Here is a 23,592-nt window from a genome sequence, read left to right as displayed (position 1 = left end):
GGTTTGAAAAAACTAGCAAAAAGAGAACTGGCAATCCCAGTCCCCGACGTTTGCTAATCCATTCTCTGTACTTAAGTTTTAACGAAAAGGATTTTTTAATGCTACATTTTAAAAGCACAAAACAATGGGGCAAATAAAAAGGTTTCAGACCTTGAATAAAAGCCTCTAGAAAGAGAAACAAAAATTTGGCTGCTGGGAGAAAGGCTTCCGTGGGCCAGAAGCAGAAGGGTGGGAAGGAAGGGAGATACGTCCGGTGGGGCGGGGGGCGGGACCCGCAGGGCCGCGGGGGAAATGAGGAGGCGGGCTGACGCTGGAGGTGACGGGAGTGTGCACGGGCATGAACCCCCCGAGCTGGAGACCCGCGAGGAGGGTACCGGGGGCGGAACGAGTTGGGGGCGGAGGGGGAGAGGGGAGCACAACAGTGCGAGGCCGGCGCGCGCGGAGCCTGGTTACCGGCGGCATCTCGCGCCGCGGAAGCAGCCCCTTGGGGCGACCCGGGAGGGGAGTCCGGTGGAGAGACCCCAGGGCGGGCTTGGGACCGGTGACGGAGACTCCGCGGCGGGAGAGGGGCCTGGCAAGCAACGACCCCGACCGGGGGAGAAGAGTAGGGTTCGGGGTCTTGCAGTGGGACCCGGGGCGGGAGCTCTCGGTGTCGAAGGGAGGGTCCGCGCTCGGCTCCCGGGAGCCCCAGCCGCCGCCGCCGACCCACACTCACCTCAGCGCCGCCCAACAGCAGCCTGCACGACCAGGCCCCGCCTGCTGCTCCTGCCCAGCCGACCGAAACCCGACCGGAAATGACGTGCCCTCCTCCCGGATCCCGGCGGAAGACGCCTTAGGGTCGCTCTGGGAAACGGACGCCGCGTCTCGGTGGTCGGCCGCCTCGAGGAAAGTAGAAGCTGCATCGTAGATCGGGAACGCTGCCACCAGGTGGCAGTCTGGAACCACGACCCCCAAGCTTCGCAGCGAAGGCAAGGCGGAGGCTTTGGTGACCAGCAGATTTCCAGTAATTCTCCTTTTCAGTGAAACTCAAGGCACTGCAACCAACAAAAGTTAAGGCAGGCCCTTTCCTTTGCAGCTAAAGGCAGAAAGCCACGCCTTTTCTCAGGGCCATGTGAAGAGGATACTTACTGGTCAAAGGAGCCCGTTTTAGTTTAACCCACTGCCCCCAGCCCCAACTCCTGAACCCCGCATGCCTAGAGCCCGTGCTCTAGGGTATAAATGGGGTCCAGTGTCCACTCAGGGTCTGAGTGCCCGAATGCTCCTGGAGCAAACTCTCCCTGTTGGCCAGTCCCCTGGACAAAGCCCCAGGCCACTTTACCCAGAAGGGAGCAATACTGCAAGCAGGTTATGGTTCAGGCAAACATGTCCAGTACCCTTTCCTTCAGAAGGAACCATTGCCCTCCTCTCATGACCGAGGTCCTAGCCCTACTGGGTCACTGTCTAGGCGTGGGTGGCATAGGACACGTGGGGCCCCAGGAAGGCAAGACTAGAACTGAGGTTCACACTAGAGACAGGTATGAACCAGGAAAACAAGTAGCCACCTGGCAACCAGTGAGGCCCTACTACCCAGGAGGAACCCTGCCAGTCTCCCGAAACAGCCAAGGGGACCAGTTCTCATGCGTGAGACTCAGGAAGGTGGCTGCCAGAGACTCCAGCCAGTGCCCTTGTGCCCACTCTGTAAAGGTGCATCCCACCTCAGCCTGCCATCCACCCTTGCTGTCCCAATCGGCCTACCACTCACTCCAGTGGTCAGTTAGGCACACTGGCTTGCAGCTCCTGCTTTCACATCAGCTCACAAGGGGTACCACTAGGGGCAGGAGGCTCTGGCTGGCCTCTGGGAAGCAAGTGTCCTGGTCCTGAGGCACTGATGGGCCTCCACTCCCATTCTGGTGCCCAGTCTGCCCTGGCTCTATCAGCTTTGACCAGTCTATCATTTAGTCTGGGACAAGGTGCTAGTGGGCTATTGCCAAAAAGGAAGCCCATCTGTTGAGAAACTAGTCTGGTCCTTCCATTGCAAGGCAGCACCCCTGCTCTCCAGCCTGTGGCTCCAGGGACACCACTCTCTCACCCAACAGCACCCAAACCCTCATCCAGATTCTCCAAGTGCTCAAGACAAGTTAGTGAACAGAGGTCTGGGGGCTACACTCCTTGTGAGTGGGCTTCTCTGCTCCACGTGCAGGTGGTGGGGGATTCCAGGAGTCAAGATGTGAAGCAACCCAGCAGCCCCACCTTCTCTGTCCAAAGCTTCCACTGTTCACTAGTGCAACTACTTCATCTTCCTCCTTCCTCCCTATGTGGAACACCAAGGCACTCCTCCCAGCAGGGACCCTTCCCTCTGAAACCATGGAAAAGCGCAGCTCAGCTGTGAAAAAGACAAACTTTATTGAGCCCCCAGCCCTAATTCTCTTTCTCCTGCACAGTCTTGGTTCCCCGGAGACGCCCAGTCCGGCGGGCAGCAATGAGACCCACTTTCCGGCCAGCAGGGGCATCTCTGCGGATGGTAGAGGGTTTGCCGATGTGCTGGTGGTTGCCACCTCCGAAGGGATGCTCCACAGGCTGCGGGAAGAGGGAAGTGGTGTTGGGTGTGGCCCCGACCTGCCTTAGGAGGGCTTGGGGAAGGGTATAATCAACCAGCCTGTGCTTACAAACCATCACTGAGAGCCTCACAGTACAGATCCCCCACCACAGAGAAGAGGGAACACTACAGGAAGGAGCCTGTCCACCCCATCTCACAGCCCCAGTACACTGAATACCCCCACCACTGTCCATTTCTGGGCCACTTACATTCATGGCCACACCCCGCACACGTGGCCAACAATTCCTCTTTGCCTTATACTTGTGGTAGGCACGGCCGGCCTTCAGAATGGGCTTGTCAATGCGGCCACCTCCAGCCACCACACCTGTTGGAGACCAGGGACCTCAGGGAGATGTATCACACCCTGCCCAGCACTGGGGGACCTTCCCATCAGGCAGAGCATCCCCTGCTCGGTCCGTGCCAGTGTCCCACCCCCGTGTGTCATACAGCATCACACGTTCCCAGGAACCTCAGAAATGCCTCGAAACCATCACCAAGCACCAAGTCCCCTTGCAGCCTATCAGCCGACAAGTTTCTTCAGGCGCTGCAGGGTCGTTAAGCCAGGGCTTTATTCACATCGTCTGGAATGCCTGCCTTGATCCACGGTTCTCCAGGAAGTTGTCCCCTTTGCAGGGTCTGACACTGCACTCCTGCAAGCACCTCCCCACCCCAAACAGGACAGCTGACCCAGCCTGCCACTTCTCTGCCATTGTTTTGTTTATCCTGTGAGCACATCCTCAAGAGCCTCCCCCATGCAAGACTGGCTTTGCCACATGGATTCAAAGATGTTGACAAAAACCAAAGTAAACAAACTTGGGTTCATGTGCTTTTTTCCTGGGTGCCTTTAAGGAAATCACACATATCTTGGTATGATGTTAACGGGCAGGGATCACATAAGTCCAGGTTATCCCCAAGCGCAGACGAGTCTGCCTTAAGAGTCTCAGCGGGTTCGGTCTCATTCAATACCCAACCAGCAGTTAAGTAGGAACTGCTATGCCCACTTTAGAGCTGTGCTCAAGCTTACACAGCCCACACTTCAGTGAAGCAGGCAGCTGGGTTCCAGGTCCCTATCTAGCTGCTGGCTGTCCACAGGAGACCCACAGCATTCAACCGACACCTTCCACTCACCGACCACAGCCCTGTTGGCGGAAGAGATGACCTTCTTAGAGCCCGAGGGCAGCTTCACTCTGGTCTTCTTTGTCTCAGGGTTGTGGGAGATGACAGTCGCATAGTTCCCAGAGGCCCTGGCCAGCTTGCCCCGGTCACCAGGTTTCTCCTCCAGACAACACACGATGGTGCCCTCGGGCATGGTGCCCACCGGGAGCACATTGCCGATGTTGAGCTGGGCTGCAAGGGGAAGCAGCAGCAGCCGGCAGTCAACAGCGTAAGGTGGTGTCCTAACCACTGCTTGCCAAAAACAAAGCCAGCGCAGCACTCCACAGCCAGTCTCCTCCTACAGTTCTCCAGGCACCCACCGAGTATGCGTGGCCAAGCAGGTCTGCTGCCTCAGTGTTCCTCCCCCGACCCAAGGCGTAAACCTCAAGGAACCGCAGGTTCCTCCCCACCGCCACCTTCCATCTAGGCGCGACACTCACCCTTCTTGCCGCAGTACACGAACTGGCCAGTGTGGATGCCCTCGGCGGCGATGAACAACTCCGTCCGCTTCTTAAAACGGTACGGATCCCGGAAGACCACCTTGGCAAGGGGCGCGCCGCGGCCCGGGTCGTGGATGATGTCCTGCGGGTCGAGGCGGCTTGAGTGGCGTGGGTCCCGCCGGGCGCCCCACACCCCCACCCGCCCCAGCCCGCGCCCCGAACCTTCACGATGCCCTTGATGTAGCCGTGTCGCTCGGCGAAGTCCACGGCGCGCAGACGCGCGGCGCCCTTTCGGTGCTTCACATGCGCGCGGAACACGGAGCCGGCGCCCTTCCTCTGCCCACGGATCACGCGACCCATCGCGGCGGTCTGGGGGTGGCTCATGGTCAGCGGCCGGGCGGCCCAAGCACCCCCACCACCCCGACTTCAGGGCTCCCGCTCCCCCGGCTCCTCCCTCCAGGTCTCGGCACCCTTCGCGCCCCCCTCCCCGGCCGTGCGACCTGGCGCCTTCTGCAGAGCCGGCTGGGGTCCCTCACGGGCCCTAGGGCGCCGCATGGCGCCTGATGGCACCGGATGGCACCAGGCGGCACCAACACGTCCTACCTGCTGCCGGGCACTGCCGAAAGAGGAGACGCGGCCCTTGAGAGCCGCCTTATCTTCCGGGGTGGGGCCGAGAGCCCTTAACCTTCCGGCCAGGAGCGGCGGCCGCCACCGCAAGGCACGCCGGGACTTGTAGTCCTCTCGCGGGCGCCAGGGGCCCCTCCCTCGCGCCGGGGCCTCAGCGCAGGCGAACTGAGGTGGTTGGTCCCGCAGTGCGCAGAGGCTCCGGTGGTCTGGCGGGGATGCTGCTCTCCCGCCGCGGGGCCGTCGAGTGGGCGGGCAAGCCTACCAGAAAGGGAGCCTCCAGGAGGGCACATCTTTCGGGCAGGGGGCTTCTGGAGAAGTGGGAGGGGTCCTTCCAGAGAGGATCCCTGGAATTAGCCGAAGAGGGGGTGGATCCCCTGAGTGAGACCTGTCAGTAGGCGCGGACAGGGAGAGCTTAGTGACCAGGGCAGTGGGTGTGCAGGTGACGCCTGAGGAGGGAGAGCCAGCGAGGTAGGGAGAGAGTGAGGGCAGGGGTCTCAGGGAGCAGAGGGGCTTGCACTCAGGGCTCTGGGGTGGTGTGTTTGCACCAGTGCGGGCAGGTGGGTTTTGCAGGGGTGGAGGCCAGAGAGACATCAGGAGAAGGTGACAGGAGAGGGAAGGAAGGGTCCATGTGGCCACATGCTGAAGCCACAGGGGAGCACGAGGCGCCCGGAGAGACAGCCGACTCTTGGCAGAGATAGCTCATCCGGAGGCTGCACAGCGTACAGCAGGGCCAGGAGCTGAGGGGCACCGGGGCCGCCCTGGGGCAGGGTGACGGACTCTGGGGTCAGCTCGGGATAGGCCTGGAAGACCAGAAGGGCAGAGGAAGAGTGGGATGGAGGTGGGGACAGTGCTTGGACTTGTGGGCTGTGGGGTCCCTAGGATGGAGTATGGGGGGGGCGGCCCTGAGAGAGGCAAGATGGAAACACCACAAACCCTGCCTTCAAGGGACTCCGGTCCAAGTGGGAAAAAAGTTGAGTACAGGGCAGGAGTCAGACAGGAGCAGGTGGTGCCAAGGCCTCTCTGTGCTGGGCACAGGCCTGTCACCCGCAGCCCCTGCTGCCCACCTCCTCAGGCCCCCTCCGGCACCTCATTCATTTTGCTCTCAGGACCCCAAGCCCCTGACCTCCTCAGGTAACATTTCCCTGGGGGACTCAGGGAGCTTCTGCTTCTGTTCAGGGCTTGGGGTCTCCCGGTTCCTCCTGCCAGCTTTTGAGTCAAGCGAGGCTAAATCCAAAAGGCGATCCTGGAGGCAGCAAAGGACCTTAGAGCGAGGCTTTGGCACAAACCAACCAATCCAGAGCCCACACTCCCAGCTGTCTCCTTTATGAGACTCACACCCCACACCAATGTTTCCCTGCCCTACATCACCCCAGCGCCAGGTATGGGACAGCTAGAGACCAACCATAACCTGATAACCTGCAGCCTGCTGAAATTATTCAAACACATGATTCTCAGCTTACTCGGCGTGCCTGCTCTGCCTTGCCCATTCTTTCCTGCGGAAACCCCAGTGAAGGCTCTGGGCCAACCTTCCCTCCCCTCTTTTGCCTCCTCACCAACCTAGTGCTTCCCTGTGTGGCCCCATGTGGTGTGCCCTGCCTCCCATTCCAGAGACCCGTGAGTATCAATGTCTTCCTTCACTTCCGAGTCTGCATGTCTTACCATCCCCGATTAAAAGAAACCCGAGGAAAAAAAAAAAAGAAAGAAACCCGAGGCACATTTTAGCACACCATGAGGTTCCTGAGTGCTCAGGGATGGTGATGGCCTTCAGGGGCTGCGTCTGTTCCGGTTCATTGAAAGTGTTATTGCTCTGGGCCATCTACTAGACTACAGAAAATCTAGTAGATGGCCCAGACTGGCCTTGGAAACACAGCTCTTTGAAAATAATTTTTCTTTTGGCTGCACAGCTTGCGGGATCATAATTCCCTGACCAGGGATTGAGCCTGCACCCATGGCCGTGAAAACGTGGAATCCTAAGCACTGGACTGCCAGGGAATTCCCAAAAATAATTTTTAAACTGGGCTTTTCCCCTGGGAACACTTACAGCTTGGAATCCCAATCGCAGGCCGGAAATAGCTGGAAAGTAATCTGGGTTGGCCCAGAGAAAGGGCACTGTGACCATTTGGGGAACCATGCAGGCCCCTGACATTTTAAAAAAATATTTATTATTTTTTAAATAATCTTTTAAAATTAATTAATTTATTTATTTATTGGCTGCATTGGGTCTTCGTTGCTGCGCACAGGCTTTCTCTAGTTGCGGCGAGCGGAGGCTACTCTTCGTTGCAGTGCGCGGGCTTCTCATTGCGGTGGCTTCTCTTGTTGCGGAGCACAGGCTTTAGACGTGCGGGCTTCAGCAGCTGTGGCACACCGGCTCAGTAGTTGTGGCTCGTGGGCTCTAGAGCGCAGGCTCAGCAGTTGTGGCGCACAGGCTTAGTTGCTCGGCGGCATGTGGGATCTTCCCGGACCAGGGCTCGAACCCGTGTCCCCTGCATTGGCAGGTGGCGTTTTAACCACTGCGCCACCAGGGAAGTCCCTAAATTTTTTTTATTTATTTATTTATTTATTTATTTATTTATTTATTTAGGCTGCTCCGGGTCTTAGCTGCTCGTGAACTCTTTTTTTAGTTGCGGCATGCGGGATCTAGTTCCCTGACCAGGGATCGAACCCCGGCCCCCTGCATCGGGAGCACGGAGTCTTAGCCACTGGACAACCAGGGAAGTTCCCCAGGCCCCTTACTGTTAATAGTCTGTTTGCTCAGGATGATGGGACTCAGCCACGGAGGCCCTGGAATGGCCTGCAGTGGATAGAAGCAGTCTCCTTCACCCCACTCCCGGGCAGCACCCTCAGTGCCCTGGTACCTGCTCCTCCCACACTGCCCAGATGTCTGCTGGGTGGACACTCTGGGCCAGGCTTTTGTGGTGGCTGAGATGGCTCTGTCCTCAGGGTCCACAGACCCAAGCATCAGCCCTGGCTCCCCCTCTTGCTCCCTGGGTCATTCTTACCTTGAGGGGGCCAGGCTAGGGCCCAGGTTTGCCAGCCCCTCCTCTAGATGGAACAGTGTGAAGACCCTCCAGCAGGAAGTCTCCCAGTAAGTAGATCAGGACCACCAGTGAGCTCAGGGTACCTGAGCGCTTGGCTGGCGATTAAGGTTAGGAAGCAGGCATATTCCCAGCCCTATCCCATTCTCCATTCCTTCGTTTATTCATACTTTGCACAGATGCTCTCTGAGCGTGAGCAGGGAGGATGTGGGGACGGGAGAGTTGAGTTCGAGCTGGGAGGTGTGGGGTGGGAGCGCCGGGACCATGCCGCACAGGGGCCCAGGGAGAGAAGCTAGTTCCTCCGAGCGTACTTGCTTTTCTCTTCCACCTCCCCTAGGAGTCGGTCCGGGAGCTGATTCTGACCATTTCCTTACTTTGGTTTGCACCAATTTCACAGTGGCTTTGCCTGGGACCCCGGGATTTGGATCGTCGACAAGTCGGGTGTCAGGGCCCTCCCCGCGAAAAGCTCTGCGCACCCTTCCCCCGCCCTTCCCTCTCCAGGGCTGTCCAGTGTGAAGAGCTCCAGGGACCGGGGCCGCACAAAGCTGAGGCCTCCGAAGACGCAGACAGCGTCCTCCCCAGGGCTGCAGGGACCTGGGGAGGCTCCTGCTGAGTTCCAAAGAAGTTGGGGTGCCCGCCCCTACACACAGGACAGCGTGGATCTGGGAGAACACCCAGAACAGGTGGCCCCGGGGGCCACACGAAGTTGGGGATGGGTGGGGGCGCAGCGAGGAGAAGCCTTGACCTGACCTCGGGGTCCCACCCCATCCGGTCCCACCCCATCCGGTCTCTCGGCAGGTCCTGGGCTGTCCTGCTGCCCCGAACCCCGCGATGCACCCAGGGACCCCAGCCCGGAGTCCCGGGTGACGACCCTCCCCTGGGCCTCTCCTTCTCCTGGTGGACCTCACCCTTTCTGGGGCCCTCCCAGCCTCATCTCTGAGCTGTCGGTGCCCCGCCGCACTGCGGTGACCTCCGCCTGGACCATCTGCCCCACCAGGTGCAGAACACCTGCTCTTTGCACACGGCTCTTCTGCGCCCCCAGCAGGCCGTTGCCCCGCACCACGTACCCCCTTCACCCCGGACACGGCCTGGGTGGGGGTGTCTCCGTAGTCCTGGGGCCTCGAACGTGCCCAGCGGGTGCGTTCTGCTATGGAAAAACCAGCACATAGAACCGGTGCGGGGACCAGCGCCCTCGGACTGGTGACCGGAGGTGCGCGGGATCGTCCCCAGGCGAACTTCAGGCTCTCCGCCCGCTTCGCCCGGGTCCGCTCCCCGACCCCAGGCCAAGAGACACCGGGCCCAGACCCACGCCTTTCCTGGGCCCCGGCTCCGCCCTCCCCGTACTGTGACCCCGCCCTTTACCGGACTCCGCCCCGCCCTCTCCGGGCTCTATCCTTTCCCCAGGGATCTGGCCCCGCCCGTTCGCCGGCTCCGAGGCGGGGGCGGGGGCCGGCTGGGAACCACCGAGTTGGCCGAGCCTCCGAAACGCCCAGAACGGCCGGAAGGCTGCGGGGTAGAGCGGCCGCGGGCGGCCGAGGCCCATTTCCGGCGTCGTCCCGCGGGTGGGTCCTCGAGCGGCCCCGGGGAGGGTGAGTCGATGCAACACGCACGGATTAGTGTCGGGGCGCCGCACGTGCTCTTCGCCCTCGGGCGGAGAGGCCGCCTACCAGCCCCAGCGCCCTCCCGCCTCCGACTCTGCAGGCCCCGCGCTCCCCGGCCTCTCCGCGGGGAAGCGCGGGTGGCGCGGGCGGCTCTCTAGAGCCCGTGGGCGCCTGGCGGGGTGGTGGTCGAGCCTTGGCCGTCTTGCCCGGCAGAGGTGGGAGGCGGGAGGGGGAGTCCCGCAGATCCGGCCTCGCGGCAGCCTCCTAACCTTCCCGCCGGTTCTAGGCCTGCTCCAGGGGCATCCTTGCTTATCCTACCTGCATAATCATCTCCCTCTAGGGCCCTCTTTTTCCCTCCCTCACTGTCCGTCGAAGGCCTAGACTTAGTGAGGGTGGCAAAAAGGGCTGTACCTTGGGGGAGTAAGATATGTATTTTCTCTGAATTCTGGTTGCCGCTAAGGGCCTGCGATTCTCTACAGGGGACCCAGGATACAGCACTGGCCAGGCCCAGGTGGGGACCCACCTGACAGTGGTCACTGCTGCCTTAGCCTTGCTGCCCTCACGGCCTGGGGCTTCGGCCCTCAAGCCGATTTGAGAGCCAGAAGCTCCCCTAGGAAGCCCGCTTCTCATTCTGACCTCCCAGAGAGATGCCTGGAGAGGGGCCAAGTTTATATACTGGGGTTGGGGTGGGGTCCTGTGCCCACTCCTCTTGTCCCTGCAGTCCGTCCTTCCGGTTCCTGTCTATTCGAGCCTCCAGTCGCATCATGCTTCCTCTTGCGGCCCCACAGGCTCATTCAGCCCCGGTTTTTCCTGCCTCATGCCTTTTGCACACGTTGTTCCTGCTGCCTGCGGTGCCCTCCCCACCTCCATTACCTTAGCCAAGTTAGCACCTAGGGGAAGTGACCCATCAGACTAAGAATTTCCTCGTTTAAGTGCTTTCAGAGTTTCTTGTGCTTCGGTGCTATTATCACAGCTGTAATTTTGCATTTGTTTTTGTGGTCACTTAACTCTCTTCTCCAGTAGACTGCTCCGTGAACGCAAAGTCTGTGTGTACTGTTCACTACTGTATCCCCATTGCTTGGTTGAGCACCTGGCACCCGTGGCAACCACCCATTACATGTTTGTGGAGTGATTCATACATACTACACACTCTGAAAGATGAATGGAGCTTCGGGGGGCAGGTACTCAGGTGCCATGGCGACTTTGGCCCCGCCCCAAGTCCCTGCCAGAGAACACCTGGGGTTGGAGGTAAAGGATGGGGGAACGTAGTACCACGCCCCTCGGTTAGCCTGGAAGTCAGGGGTTGGGGCCTCCAGGATACTGATCTCTGACCTTTTCGTTACTTCCAGCAGGTCTCTGGGCCGGGACACGCGGATCCCCACCCACGCAGGCGCATGGTAGGAGTCTGACTTCCCCCGTTCCCTCCCTCGTTCTGGGAGGGCCCCTTCCTCCTCCTTTGGGCACCCTCCCTGCCCACTGGGCCTGGACCTAGACCCTCCCTTGGCTCCACACTGTGACCCTTGCCGGTCTCCGGCATGCCCATTGCCAAGGTAGTGAGCAAACACCTGCCCAGACCGGGCCCTGCCTGAGGCTCTCTGGGGAAGGTTGTATATCACCGTAGTCTGGGTCCCTCCCCCTTCTCCATACTGTCCCTCCCCTTGATTTTCTTTTCTTTTATTATTATTACTGTTTTGGCCACACTGCGTGGCTTGCAGGATCTTAGTTCCCTGACCAGGGATCTAACCTATGCCCCCTGCAGTGGAAGTGCGGAGTCCTAACCATAGGACCTCCAGGGAATTCTCTCCTCCCCTTGATTTTAGAGCCAAAGGGGCCTGGTGACTGTCTCACCCAACCTTGTGGTCCATGTGCCTGAGACACCCAGGGGTCCCTGGGGGACTGGTGTGTGTCCTTTCAGGAGGCTGTGACGTTTGGTGATGTGGCTGTGCACTTCTCACGGGAGGAATGGCAGTGTCTGGACCCTGGCCAGAGGGCCCTCTACAAGGAGGTGATGCTTGAGAACCACAGCAGTGTGGCCGGACTAGGTGAGGCTTCATCTGGACACCCTTAGCCCCTGCATCATCGGTCAGCACCCACCTAGCCAGGCCTCTGTTATATATATTTATTTATTTATTGTTTTATTTTATTTATTTTTGGTTGTATTCAGTCTTCGTTGCTGTGTGCGGGCTTCTCATTGTGGTGGCTTCTCTTGTTGCGGAGCATGGGCTCTAGGCGTGTGGGCTTCAGTAGTTGTGGCACGCGGGCTCAGTAGTTGTGGGCCACGGGCTCCAGAGCGCAAGCTCAGTAGCTGTGGTGCAGGGGCTTAGTTGCTCCACGGCATGTGGGATCTTCCTGGACCAGGGCTTGAACCCGTGTCCCCTGCACTGGCAGGTGGATTCTTAACCACTGCGCCACCAGGGAAGCCCCGAGAATCCTTTTTTATCTTTGTCCACACACTGAGCTGTTTCCCCAGCACTAAACAATCCATCCTTTCCCGTTGATTTGTAGAGCTGCCTTTTTCATATGTGTGATGGTGTGTTTCTGAGCTCTGGTCTGTTAGGGGGCAGCTCTCTGCTTTTTGTTAGGTTGTTCTGTTATTAGTATTACTTTTGATTGCTTTGGCTTGTGGCATGTTAATACCTGGTGGGGCAGCTCTCGCTCTTTATTCTTTTTAAAATTTCACTTACTTACGGCTAACAGAGTAGTTCTTTCGTGTAAGTTTAGAATAAGTTTGAGTTCCTTGAAAATTGCACTGGAATTTTTATGGGGGAGTGGTTTGAATTTGTAGATAGTGTGAGGAGAACTGGCGCCTTTCTGTTAACTGTTCCCACCCAAGACCGTGCATTGTGTCTCCATTTACCTACTTACCTCTGCAGACGTTATTAGAGTGTGGGCATTTCCTCCACAGTGGTCTGGTGTTTGATCTTCAGTTTAGGTTGTTTTGTGAATGTATCATTGTTATGTTATATTTCTAGCTGATTATTGCTGCTATAGAGAAATGCTCTTGATTTTGGAGGATAGACCTTGTATTTGGCCACTTCATTGGACTCCCTGCTAGTTCTGGTATCATGTTCTAAGGAGGGGCCTGCAAGTGAAAGCTTGGTGTTTTCCCTCCTGGCCCCCATGTGTCCTGATCTTTAGCAATGGCCAGAGCGCCCGTGCTGTTAGGAGTGCTGTGGGCATGCTTGTTTTGTTCTGATTTTAAAGGGAATGCATGTAACTAAGGACAGAAGTTGGCTGAAGAGTTTCGGTGTTTTGTTTTTTGTTTTTGGCTGCGTTGCCATGCGCGGGCTTTCTCTAGTTGTGGCGAGCGGGGGTACTCTTTGTTGCAGTGTGCGGGCTTCTCATTGTAGTGGCTTCTATTGTTGCGGAGCACAGGCTCCAGGCGCGCGGGCTTCGGTAGTTGTGGCTTACAGGCTCTAGAGTGCACACTCAGTAGTTGTGGTGCACCGGCTTAGTTGCGGTGCACCGGCTTAGTTGCCCCGCGGCATGTAGGATCTTCCCGGAGCAGGGATAGAACCCGTGTTCACTGCATTGGCAGGTGGATATTTCAAATTCTTTTCCTACATTAATTGAGATGTCCATATGTTTTTTTTTTTCTTAGCCTGTTAGTCTAATAAGTTACATTGGCATATTTCCTTATATTCCTGGAATAAACTCTACTTAAGTCATGATATTTACATATGCATTCTGATAACCTTTTGGACTCAGGTAGTCAGTATTGTATTTTGGATTTTTGCATCCCTGTTCCTAAGCCAAATGGACTTGTATGGTTTTTTGTTTGTTTGTTTGTTTGTTTTGGTGAATTGTCATTATATAGTTTGACATTTTTTGCATATAAGTTTCATAAAATGAGCTGGGAAGCTTTTGCTGTCTTTCTTAATTTCTGGAAGAATTTATATAGATGGAATTAATTGAACCTTCGAGTTTTTGGTTGAACTCACCTGTAAAACCACCTGGGCCTTGGGCCCTTGGGGAAGGAAGGTCTTTGACTGGAATTTACGTTTTATTAATGCCTCATGGTCTATCAAGCTTACGGATTTTCCCCTGTGCCAATTTTGTTATTTCTAGTTTTTGTACAGATAGATCTACTCCTTCAGATTTTCAATTTTTTTAGCGTGTATTTGTTCGTAATACTCTTTATTTTTAATCTCTATTATGTTTGTGTTTGTTTCCCTTGTTTGTTTTATTTTTTGGCAGCATCTTTTCACTGTGTTGACTGTTATTTTTTTAAAAAAATATTTATTTATGTTGGCTGCACTGGGTCTTTGTTGCAGCACACAGGATCTTTTCGTTGTGACATGTGGACTCTTAGTTGCAGCATGCGGACTTCGTAGGTGTGGTATGCATGTAGGATCTAGTTCCCCCACCAAGGATGGAACCCAGGCCCCCTGCATTGGGAGCACAGAGTCTTACCCACTGGACCACTAGGGAAGTCCCTGTGATTGGTTTTGCCACAAGACTATGCTTTTTATCTTTTTGAAGAACCAGCTTTCGGGTTTTTTTGGGGGGAAGGGGTGCTCTTTCATTGAATCTTGCCCACTTTTGTTATTTTCTCCCTTTTTATTTATTTGTGTTTGCTGTGTTGTTTTGTTTACAACTCCTTGAATTTAATATTTACCTTTTCTGTGTTTATCATTCTTGTTTCTTTTTTTAAAAATAAATTTATTATTTAATTTTAATTTTATTTCTGGCTGCATTGGGTCTTTGTTGTGCGCAGGATTTCTCTGGCTGCGGTGAACGGGGCTACTCTTCGTTGCGGTGCATGGACTTCTCACTGTGGTGGCTTCTCTTGTCATGGAGCACGGCTCTAAGCGTACAGGCTTCAGTAGTTGTGGCACAAGGGCTCAGTAGTTGTGGCTTGCAGGCTCTAGAGCGCAGGCTCAGTAGTTGTGGCTCACGGGCTTAGTTGCTCCATGGCATGGAGCCGGACCAGGGCTCGAACTCGTGTCCCCTGCACTGGCAGGTGGATTCTTAACCACTGTGCCACCAGGGAAGCCCCCAATCATTCTTGTTTCTGGTCAACATATTTTAAAATGTGAAATTTTATTTGTAAGTACTGCTTCAGCTGCGCCCTACAAATTTTGACTTATAGTAAATACAATTTACTTACAGTAAATACCACTTAGTAATTCATCATTTCGTTTTCAGGTAGCTAATAGTTTTGAGCTACTTGTTGTGGTGGCTGTCATGTCCAGTTGCATTTAGATCAGGTGCAGTCTGTGGTATTGTTCTGTGGCCTGTGCCTGATCCCCTTCCTGACTGGCCCAGGGATGTTTCTCTGTGAGCATTGCACATGTGCTTGGTAAGAACACCTGTTTCATGTTGACTGTGGGTCAACTCAGGGTCCTGCCATCACCTGAGACTTCGACCTAGGCTCTCTCTGCCTGCCCTTCTCCATCCACACGGCTGGAAACCTGAGGTGTGCTCCAGCCAGAGGGCTTGGCCAGCCCTTGGATGGGCTGGGAGCACATCACACGGCTGGCCCACAGCATGGGGGCTGGCGGCCCCAGAAGGCAGGTGCCAGGTGGGTGCCTGCAGCTCTCCACCCCTCTGCCGAGGCCCCCCAGGGCTTTATATGAGGACTCGAGGCTGGGGCTTCTGGGTGACCATTGGACTTCACACCTGATTTTTTTTTTAATTTATTTTATTTTATTTTTTGGCGGCACCACGCGACATGTGGGATCTTAGTTCCCAGACCAAGAAGTCAAACCCGTGCCCCCTGCGTTGGAAGCACGGAGTCTTTTTTTTTTTTTTTTTTTTTTTTGCGGTATGCGGGCCTCTCACTGTTGTGGCCTCTCCCGTTGCGGAGCACAGGCTCCGGACGCGCAGGCTCAGCGGCCATGGCTCACGGGCCCAGCTGCTCCACAGCATGCGGGATCTTCCTGGACCGGGGCATGAACCGGTGTCCCCTGCATCGGCAGGTGGACTCTCAACCACTGCGCCACCAGGGGAGCCCAGCACAGAGTCTTAACCACTGGACTGCCACGGAAGTCCTCACACCTTCTGATTTAAAATCCATTTTGTTTGTTGATTTGTTGTTGTTGTTTGTCTTGTTTTTTAACCACGTCAATCTCTTGGGGTGTCCTTGCTCTCAGAACTGAGGGACTGAGGGAAGTGCTGGCAGTGCCTGGCTTCTCTCCCCCTGGGCTAGAGCTGGCCTGTACTAGGCAGATTCGTGTGACAGGGCTCCCTGGGGATCCTGGCCCTGTGTGGATGGAGACAGGGACAGGCTGGGAGTCCAGGAGTTCCTCTGTGTCCAGCCTCAGGAGGCGACAGACCTGGACAGAGAGGGCCCCTGTGCCCCAGTAGCCCCCAGCCCTTCACTCCTGGGAACAAGGGAGGGCTGAGCTGCACTCCCAGCCACACCAATGCCATCTCCTCCTCTGCCACCTCCACAGCAGGATTCCTGGTCTTCAAGCCTGAGCTGATCTCCCGGCTGGAACAGGGGCAGGAGCCATGGGTCCTCGACCTGCAAGGAGCGGAGGGGAGAGAGGCAGCCAGGACCTCCCAGGCAGGTGAGGTTTCCGGGCACAGGGTGAGAGGGCTGCGGGCGGGAGGCTGGAGGTAGACCCCAGGTGCCACCCACGTGGGCTTGCTGGGCTGCCTGGGAATGCCATGGGGTGGGTCTGGAAGTGTAGACAGGTGGTGGGGCAGCCTCAGGAGAGACTGAACTACAGAAAAGCGAGGGCACAAAACACCCATGCATTATGGCAAAAACGGTTTGTTTTTGAACCACTATTTGCTCAGTTTGTAATTTTTTTTTGCCGGAGCGGGGTGCTGCGTTGGGTCTTTGTTGCTGCACGCGGGCTTTCTCTAGTTGTGGCGAGCAGGGGCTACTCTTCATCGTGGTGCATGGGCTTCTCATTGTAGTGGCTTCTCTTGTTGCGGAGCACGGGCTCTAGGCACGTGGGCTCAGTAGTTGTGGCACTTGGGCTCAGTAGTTGTGGCTCGCAGGCTCTAGAGCTCAGGCTCAGTAGTTGTGGCACACAGGCTTAGTCACTCCGTGGCATGTGGGATCTTCCCAGACCAGGGCTTGAACCCATGTCCCCTGCATTGGCAGAACCACTGCACCACCGGGGAAGCCCCTGTAATTTTACTAATAGTCTTACTGAGCTCAGGTACACACCTGTGGCTCTAAGGGGAGCACTAAGTGTGGCTCTGAGCAGCTGTCCCCTCCCTCCGCCATGCTCCCTCTGGAACTTCTTGGGGCCCTGGGTGACCCCAACCTCTCAGATAAGGCTCTAGGGCTGTGTTAGTGTCCTGGGGTTGCTGTAACAAAGCACCACGAACTGGAGGCTTAAAACAGCAGAGATTTACTGTTTCTCAGTTCTGGAGGCCAGATGTCCAAAATCAAGGTATGGGCAGGGTCATGTCCTCTATGAAACCTGTAGGGGAGGATCCTTCCTGCCTAGTCTAGCTTCTGGGCCCCAGGTATTCCTTGGCTGGTGGCCACATCACTCCAAACCTCCATATGGAGGGCAGGCAGCGTAGGTGGACCCTCCAGAAATCCATGGGAAGGAGGAGTCAGTATGGCCAGCGGGTGTGGCTGCCTGGAAGCTGAGGGGCAGACTAGCAAGGGATGCGGCCAGGTGTGCGTCAGAGGGCGTGGCTTGGCGGCAGCTGGATGCCACAGGGTTCAGGCCTGGGGTCCTTCTCAGAACCCCACCCAGTGGACAGCTGGAGGCCCAGTTCTCTTGGGCTCACCACCTGTGTGCCCCTCAGCAGCTCCTGCACCTCATTTTTCTTGGTATCTAACATCCCTCTATTCACAGTTTTCAGTCTCTCTTTCCTCCTCACTCTACGTTCTCTGCAACCAGGAGCCTCTGACCTCTCAGCCTAGCCCTGCCTCTCACTAAACCTCCCACCCTATCGAGCTCACTTTGCTTCTTTGTAGATTTTTCCTCATGCTAGTTCCACGTGGGAGGACCTTTCCCCCATGTAGGAGGGAAGCTCTTTGCACTCTGCCAAGTACACTGTAACTGAATGAGTGCATAAAATGAAGTATGAATGAAACCAGATTTTGAGAACTGTCAAAGGCATTGACTTCTTGTAGCGTCTTTCCATGTGCTCAACGCAGACTGTCTGGGAGGGGGCTCAGTCCCAGGGGTGGTGTGCACCCCTGCCCCATCCTCCAGTCTTTGTCCTTCCTCTGAGCACAGGGGATAAGCAGCAGTTTACTTCCTGTTCATTTCAGATTCTACAATCGGGACCGAGAGTGAGCAGGCCTGTGAAGACATTGACCGTCTAAAATCAGAATCCCATGTGGTCATGGTCAAAACCCCGTCCCAGGACTTTCCCCAGAGTCCTGGCTTTGGAGATGCCTCTGATCCCGAGGTCTGTTCAGAGAGTCAGCCAACCTCCCTCTTCCAGAAAAACTGCTTGAATATAGGGACTGTGGCTCCCAGGGAGACCTTCGCTGAGGAAGAGGCCCAGGGGTGTGGCGAGCGGGGGAGTGGTGGCCGCCTGGGTTGTCGACGTGATCAAAGTCAGGGGTCCTTGCAAAGATGTGACATCTGTGGTAGGAGTTTCCGATCTACTTCAGATGTCTCTCTGCATCAGGAAATTAATACACAGAAGAGACCTAACAGCTGCCAGGAGTGCCAAAAAAAATTACCTGATTGCTTACAGGGGAGACATCTGAGTACCTTGCATGGCGAGAAGCCGTATGAGTGTGAGGAGTGTGGGAAGGTCTTCAGGTTGTGCTCACAGCTTACTCAGCATCAGAGGATCCATACTGGAGAGAAGCCGTTTAAATGCACCGAGTGTGGGAAGGCCTTTCGTCTGAGCTCGAAACTCATTCAGCATCAAAGGATTCACACTGGGGAGAAGCCCTACAGGTGTGAGGAATGTGGAAAAGCCTTTGGTCAGAGCTCTAGCCTCATCCACCATCAGAGGGTCCACACGGGAGAGAGGCCCTATGGCTGCCGGGAGTGCGGGAAGGCCTTCAGCCAGCAGTCTCAGCTGGCCAGGCACCAGAGGACCCATACGGGAGAGAGGCCCTACCCATGCCAGGAGTGTGGGAAGGCCTTCAGCCAGAGCTCAACCCTAGCTCAGCACCAGCGGATGCACGCTGGGGAGAAACTTCAGCTCCCAAGAGCCCCAGATAGCCCCAGCCTGGTTGCACATCAGAGGTTGCATGCTACCGAGAAACCGTTTAAGTGTGACGAGTGTGGGAAGGCTTTCCGGTGGGTCTCCCGCCTTAGTCAGCATCAGCTGACGCATACTGGAGAGAAACCTTATAAATGCAACAAGTGTTCAAAAGCCTTTGGTTGCAGCTCACGGCTTATTCGCCACCAGAGAACTCACACTGGAGAAAAACCATTTAAGTGTGAAGAATGTGGGAAAGGCTTTGTCCAGGGCTCACACCTAATTCAGCATCAGAGAATTCACACTGGAGAGAAGCCCTATGAGTGCAGTGACTGTGGGAAGGCCTTCAGCCAGAGCTCAAGCCTCATTTACCATCAGAGGATCCATAAAGGGGAGAAGCCCTACGAGTGCCTCGAATGTGGAAAAGCCTTCAGTATGAGCACACAGCTCACAATACACCAGCGGGTGCACACGGGGGAGAGGCCCTATAAGTGCAGTGAATGTGGGAAAGCCTTCAGTCAGAACTCCACCCTTTTCCAGCACCAGATCATTCACGCTGGGGTGAAGCCCTATGGATGCAGCGAGTGTGGGAAAGCCTTCAGCCGGAGCTCGTACCTCATCGAGCACCAGAGGATCCACACTCGAGCCCAGTGGTACCACGAGTATGGGAATACTCTGGAAGCTTCTACCCACGTGAGCCGTAAGAAAGTTAATACTGTAAAGAAACTTCATAAATGTAATGAATGTGAAAAAATATTCAGATGGCGCTCGCATCTAATAATACACCAGAGAATTCACACTGGAGAGAAACCTTATAAATGTAATGAATGTGGCAAAGCTTTTAATAGGAGCTCAAGGCTTACTCAGCATCAGAAAATTCACATGGGATAGACCACTCACCTTTACGAATGTGTATAAATGTGAATAAACCTACAGCCTTAACTTATTATGGGATCATTTATACTGACGGTTTAGAATGTTGTGAAAGATTCAGAATTGCTCTCTTAGGAGAGAGAACATCCAGATTCACATGAGGTATATGTTTATTTGCTGGCACGTTTGACCTTCAGTAAAGCCCGTGTCCCTCACATCAAGGTGCACATGTGTAGCATTTGAGTTCACAGAGGGAAGACCCCAGGTCCTGCGGACGAGGAAGAGGCATGAGAAAAGCCCCGTGAGCCCCGCCAGACGAGTGGGTTGAAAGAAGTTACCCAGGACGTCTTCCTTAAGCACCAGGTACTCAGACTGGCTTCAGCAGCAAGATATGCTCACTCGTGTCCGCGGGGCCCCAGGCAGCGTGGCCGGTCCCCCTCACCTGACTCCCCCGGCAGGGCCTCTGGGGAGGAGCTGGCTCCAGCAGCAGTGCCCGGGCCCGGGGACAGTGTCACTGGCCCACCCTACGTCCAGAGCCCAGCTGCTTTGGTTACAAGGATCAGATGCGCAGCCCTCACTGGGATTCCCAGCCCGGCCCTCAGCATTGCAGGAGACTCACCTCAGTCCCGAGAACACCACCAGAGGCTAGGATGTGTGTTGTTGGCTGCTGCTGGCTAGACGTCCTCAAAACTCCAGCCACGGGGACTGCCCAAACTGGGGGGTCTGCGAGCAGACACACGAGCCCGTGCCTTCTCACAGGCCTGAGGACGGTGGAGATGCCTGCTCACCAGGATCAGTGTGTCGGCGTGGTCTTGTGGGCCCCACAGGTCCCAGGGCAGAGGGCCCCACGGGTGCTGAGCAACGGGTGCGCGTGAGCGAGCCTGCTCCGCCCACATCACCTTCTCCCTGGGTTTTCTCTGCCAGCCCAGCCTGGAGAAACAGCCAGGGTAGAGTGGTCAGGGCCCTTGGTTTCTTGGCACGGGTGGAAAGAATGTGCAGGGGAGATCACCGCTCCGCCCACCCCTCTGGTGAACCTGACTGACAGGCTGGGGCTGCGGAGCAGCTCACAGAGCATCTCATCAAGGCCTGTGAGCCACAGGATGAGGCTGACATGTAGCATCAAGTCCAGCCCTGCTTGGGGCCCTGGACTCGGCAGTGGTGACTCGGGACCAGGTGTGTCATTTGCACAGGCTGCCACCCAGGACCACCCCCCGAGACCTGCCAATCTTTGGTGCCATTGCCAATAATCACAGGCCAAGGGCGGCCTGCCACAGAGAAGCCACTTCTCCCATGTACGGACAGGTGAACCTGAGGGACATAGGTCACTTCAGGATTTATTGCAACACAACTTGGGTCACCATCACACTGGTTGGGTGAAGCCCAGATCGCCTTGTGCGACATGGCCCAGAATCAGCCCATGGGTTTGTATCAGGGGAAACTGCTGCTCCGTGTGTACTGGAGGGCCTGTTGGGGCTGGGGACAGTGGAGTTCAGGGTGGCCGAGTTCACGTGAGTTTTCGTTCTCAGCACGTGGACAGGGACTCAGCCCCACGGCAGCTCAGCCTGATCTGCCAGTTCACCTGACAAAAGGTATGACATGTTCTCAGGTTGTAGTGTTGTCTCTGGGGATGAGGATCATCCCCCAAACTGCACCTTCGGGGGTGTTCCCGCCCTGGGCGGAGGACACCATGCAGTCATTGTGCCCCTGCAGCAGCTGTAACCCCATCTCCCCGGCCGTCCCCTGCTCCACCCAGAGCTTGTGTCTGAAGGGTCAGTGCGAGAGTGCAGGGACTTCTACAGACTGTGCAGAGATCGTGTTCCCGCCTCGGCTGGTGTGCTCAACCAGGTGGTCACCGCCATCAGAGCCGGGCAGGGTGGGCACATGTGAGTGGGCTGCATCTTAGGCTTTGTGAGCCACCCAAGGATGGGACAAGAGTCAGGGTCCCGGTGCTCGTGCCACACGCGCCCTCCACTGGCGCCTGGTGCCACCATGTGCTGGAAGGGCCTCCCGAGGCCCCGTGCTCTCGCCTTCTGGCTCTGTGAAGGCTGTTTGTCGCTGGGTGTGCCGTCCCCACAAGGGATTTGTCTCCTGGCCACTTTCTGGTAATGATGGACAAAGGGATGGAAGGCCTCTGGACTCCAGGTTCTGCACTGGGTAGGATGCTTCTGTTTTCCCCTAACAGCACTTGCAGGCTGGCCAAAAAGGGCCAGAGGGACCAGCCTTAAATCTGTTTCAGCACCTGGATTCTTTCTGGATCAGCACAGTCCTAAGTCGGGCTGGCTGACTGTGTGGCCCGTGGGCCAAATGCGGACCTGTGCCCACATCTGTGAGGCCTGCTGATCAGCCTGAAGGCACTGGGACCTACACGGCCCCCAGAACCTGAGCCAGAGTCAGTCCTGTAAATGCCCTCATGTCCAGGAACTCAATCACAGACAGCCAAGGAGTAAGGCAGCTGCTTGAGCTGTAGCCCATCTGACGCTCCGCCTTCTGGCTCCGCCTCTTGGCTCCGCCTCCGAGGGCCCTGTGGGCTCCTGAGCGCTTCAGCTTTTGGTGCTGCTCCCAACCCATGGTTGCTCGGATCAGCGTCAGGGTTTTAATGTGCCTGCTTTTACCTTTTATCAGGCCACGAGCTAAGGGTGGGTTAACGTTTTTACGTGGTTGGGGGGGAAAGACTATTTTGTGACATTTGAAAATTATATTGAAATCGATTTCAGTGTGACCAAATAAAGGTTCTTGGAACACAGCTGGCCCATTTGTTTGCCGGTTGCCTCTGACCGAGTGGCAGTCCTGCCTCGTTTACTTGGGTAAAAACTTCATGCCTCCAGCCTTTGAGGGATTATTTTTCCTCTCTCTTCTTAGTGTGCTTTGTTCACTTAAATGTCCCAATACAACCAAGAATTCAATAGAAATACATCTCAAGCTCTGCATTCCAGTCTAGAATATCGACTGCAGAAGTACAGGGTGAGGAGTCATTTCTTAGCTGAGTCCATGTGAAAAAGATGTGTAGTATTCGTGTGTCACCTGGCGAGACATTGTGAGTTCAAACTACTGCACAGGTTTGAGATCCCAGAGCACAGGAAAAGCATCTGCGCACATCAGACGCTTTGCAGGGAGGGAGAGGAGAGGGCTGCCTGCCGGGTAGTGCGAGTTCTGGACTATTCTGCTCTACTTTCAAGCTATAGCTCCCAATTTGGGGCTTCAGTAAATGCAACACTAAACTCATTTTAAGAATTTCCGGGAATTTCCGGGCGGTCCACTGGTCAGGACCCATCTTTCACTGTGTGCGGGGCCAGGTTCAATCCTTGGGGAACTAGATCCCTCAAGACGCCCAACATGGCCCAAAAACAGAATTTCCAGAACTATTCCAGAGTAGATTTTAAAATACTTTGGGTTTCTCTTTTGGAGACAAATTAAACCCCTAATTTTGACCTGAAATTGCTTTTTGTCTCAATTATCAGATTAAGCTTTGATTTATGACATTTTGAGCATTCTGGAAGCTTCACAAATAACATGGGGTGTGTGTGCAGAGCCCAGGTGGGTTTTCACATCCCTGTGTCCCCTTGTGTGTGTGGCTTGCACTCAGAGCCTGGGAAATGTTTGTTGAATGAATGAATGATGCATTTGGGGCACATCCAGGCTTTGAGGCGAGGCTTCAGAGGCCCACAGAAGAGAGAAAATTCTCCAGCAAAAAGAGTTTCCACAGAGATCTAAATAAGGTCAACACAGTTGTAATTTTCCAGGTGCAAACATCTGTACAAGGTCTTGTTCTTGCCTGGGGACAAAGGTGGGTTGGGCTGGCCCCTGCCCTCAAGTCCAGGTCTGGGGTAGAGACTGACCGCAGGTGAAGGTGGATGGTCCCTCTGCAGCCTGAGGGAGCCCTGCAGGCGCACAGGGAAGTGTAGCACTTAGAGCCACCGCCCACCCCCCAATTGGTTTTGTACGGCCCTGGAGCTGAGAATGGGTTTTAAATGGTTGAAACAAATTTTGTGATGTGAACTTAAAATCTCAGTGTCCACAGGACATTTTTATTGGAACATGATTATGCCCATTGGTTTAGATGTCTCTGGCTGTTTCTGAGCTACGATGGCAGAACTGAGAATCATTATGACCTGAAAAGCTAAAATACTCTCTGGCCCTTTAGAGAAAAGTTAGCCACTCTCGACGCAGGTGAGAAGGGCCACCACTGCTGGCCCGCAAGC

General features: G+C 55.5%; 2 protein-coding genes across 12 annotated transcripts; one reads left to right on the top strand and one right to left on the bottom strand.

Moving 5' to 3' along the window:
• Positions 1–2,358: 2,358 nt before the first annotated feature.
• RPL8 (ribosomal protein L8) lies at positions 2,359–4,539 on the bottom strand. The gene is made up of 5 exons (XM_027132328.1): positions 4,393–4,539; positions 4,171–4,312; positions 3,704–3,922; positions 2,785–2,900; positions 2,359–2,556 (listed from the first exon to the last, which is right to left on the bottom strand). Exons 1-5 carry the CDS (start codon positions 4,528–4,530, stop codon positions 2,398–2,400), a joined length of 774 nt encoding a protein of 257 aa, XP_026988129.1. The 5' UTR covers positions 4,531–4,539; the 3' UTR covers positions 2,359–2,397.
• A 4,520-nt stretch (positions 4,540–9,059) lies between these two features.
• ZNF7 (zinc finger protein 7) lies at positions 9,060–22,168 on the top strand. Of its 11 annotated transcripts, none has more exons than XM_027132169.1 (6): positions 9,060–9,421; positions 10,457–10,614; positions 10,783–10,830; positions 11,349–11,475; positions 15,832–15,948; positions 17,628–22,168. In XM_027132169.1, exons 3-6 carry the CDS (start codon positions 10,828–10,830, stop codon positions 19,409–19,411), a joined length of 2,031 nt encoding a protein of 676 aa, XP_026987970.1. In that variant the 5' UTR covers positions 9,060–9,421; positions 10,457–10,614; positions 10,783–10,827; the 3' UTR covers positions 19,412–22,168. The 11 variants fall into 11 exon arrangements, with proteins under 11 accessions (XP_026987970.1, XP_026987971.1, XP_026987969.1 ...); XM_027132170.1 differs by having other exon boundaries at positions 10,454–10,614; positions 10,786–10,830; XM_027132168.1 differs by having other exon boundaries at positions 10,454–10,614.
• The last annotated feature ends 1,424 nt before the right edge of the window (positions 22,169–23,592 follow it).

This window comes from Aethalodelphis obliquidens, unplaced genomic scaffold, assembly GCF_003676395.1.
Source record: "Aethalodelphis obliquidens isolate GAN/ISIS:26980383/991018 unplaced genomic scaffold, ASM367639v1 scaffold41, whole genome shotgun sequence".
Classification (NCBI taxonomy): domain Eukaryota; kingdom Metazoa; phylum Chordata; class Mammalia; order Artiodactyla; family Delphinidae; genus Aethalodelphis; species Aethalodelphis obliquidens.
Note: the sequence above shows the minus strand (reverse complement) of the source record. Positions and strands in the feature narration are given on the sequence as shown.

Excerpts from the sequence above, each read along its gene's own strand:
- RPL8 (XM_027132328.1), bottom strand. The coding sequence starts at position 4,530 with ATGGGTCGCGTGATCCGTGGGCAGAGGAAGGGCGCCGGCTCCGTGTTC. Across the intron at positions 2,901-3,703 it reads CGCCAACAGGGCTGTGGTCG|GTGTGGTGGCTGGAGGTGGC; the intron begins GTGAGTGGAAGG and ends GGTCTCCAACAG. Across the intron at positions 2,557-2,784 it reads TGCGGGGTGTGGCCATGAAT|CCTGTGGAGCATCCCTTCGG; the intron begins GTAAGTGGCCCA and ends CTCTTCCCGCAG.
- ZNF7 (XM_027132163.1), top strand. The coding sequence starts at position 10,592 with ATGAATGGAGCTTCGGGGGGCAGGTACTCAGGTGCCATGGCGACTTTG. Across the intron at positions 10,682-10,782 it reads GAGAACACCTGGGGTTGGAG|CAGGTCTCTGGGCCGGGACA; the intron begins GTAAAGGATGGG and ends CGTTACTTCCAG. Across the intron at positions 11,476-15,831 it reads CAGCAGTGTGGCCGGACTAG|CAGGATTCCTGGTCTTCAAG; the intron begins GTGAGGCTTCAT and ends CCACCTCCACAG.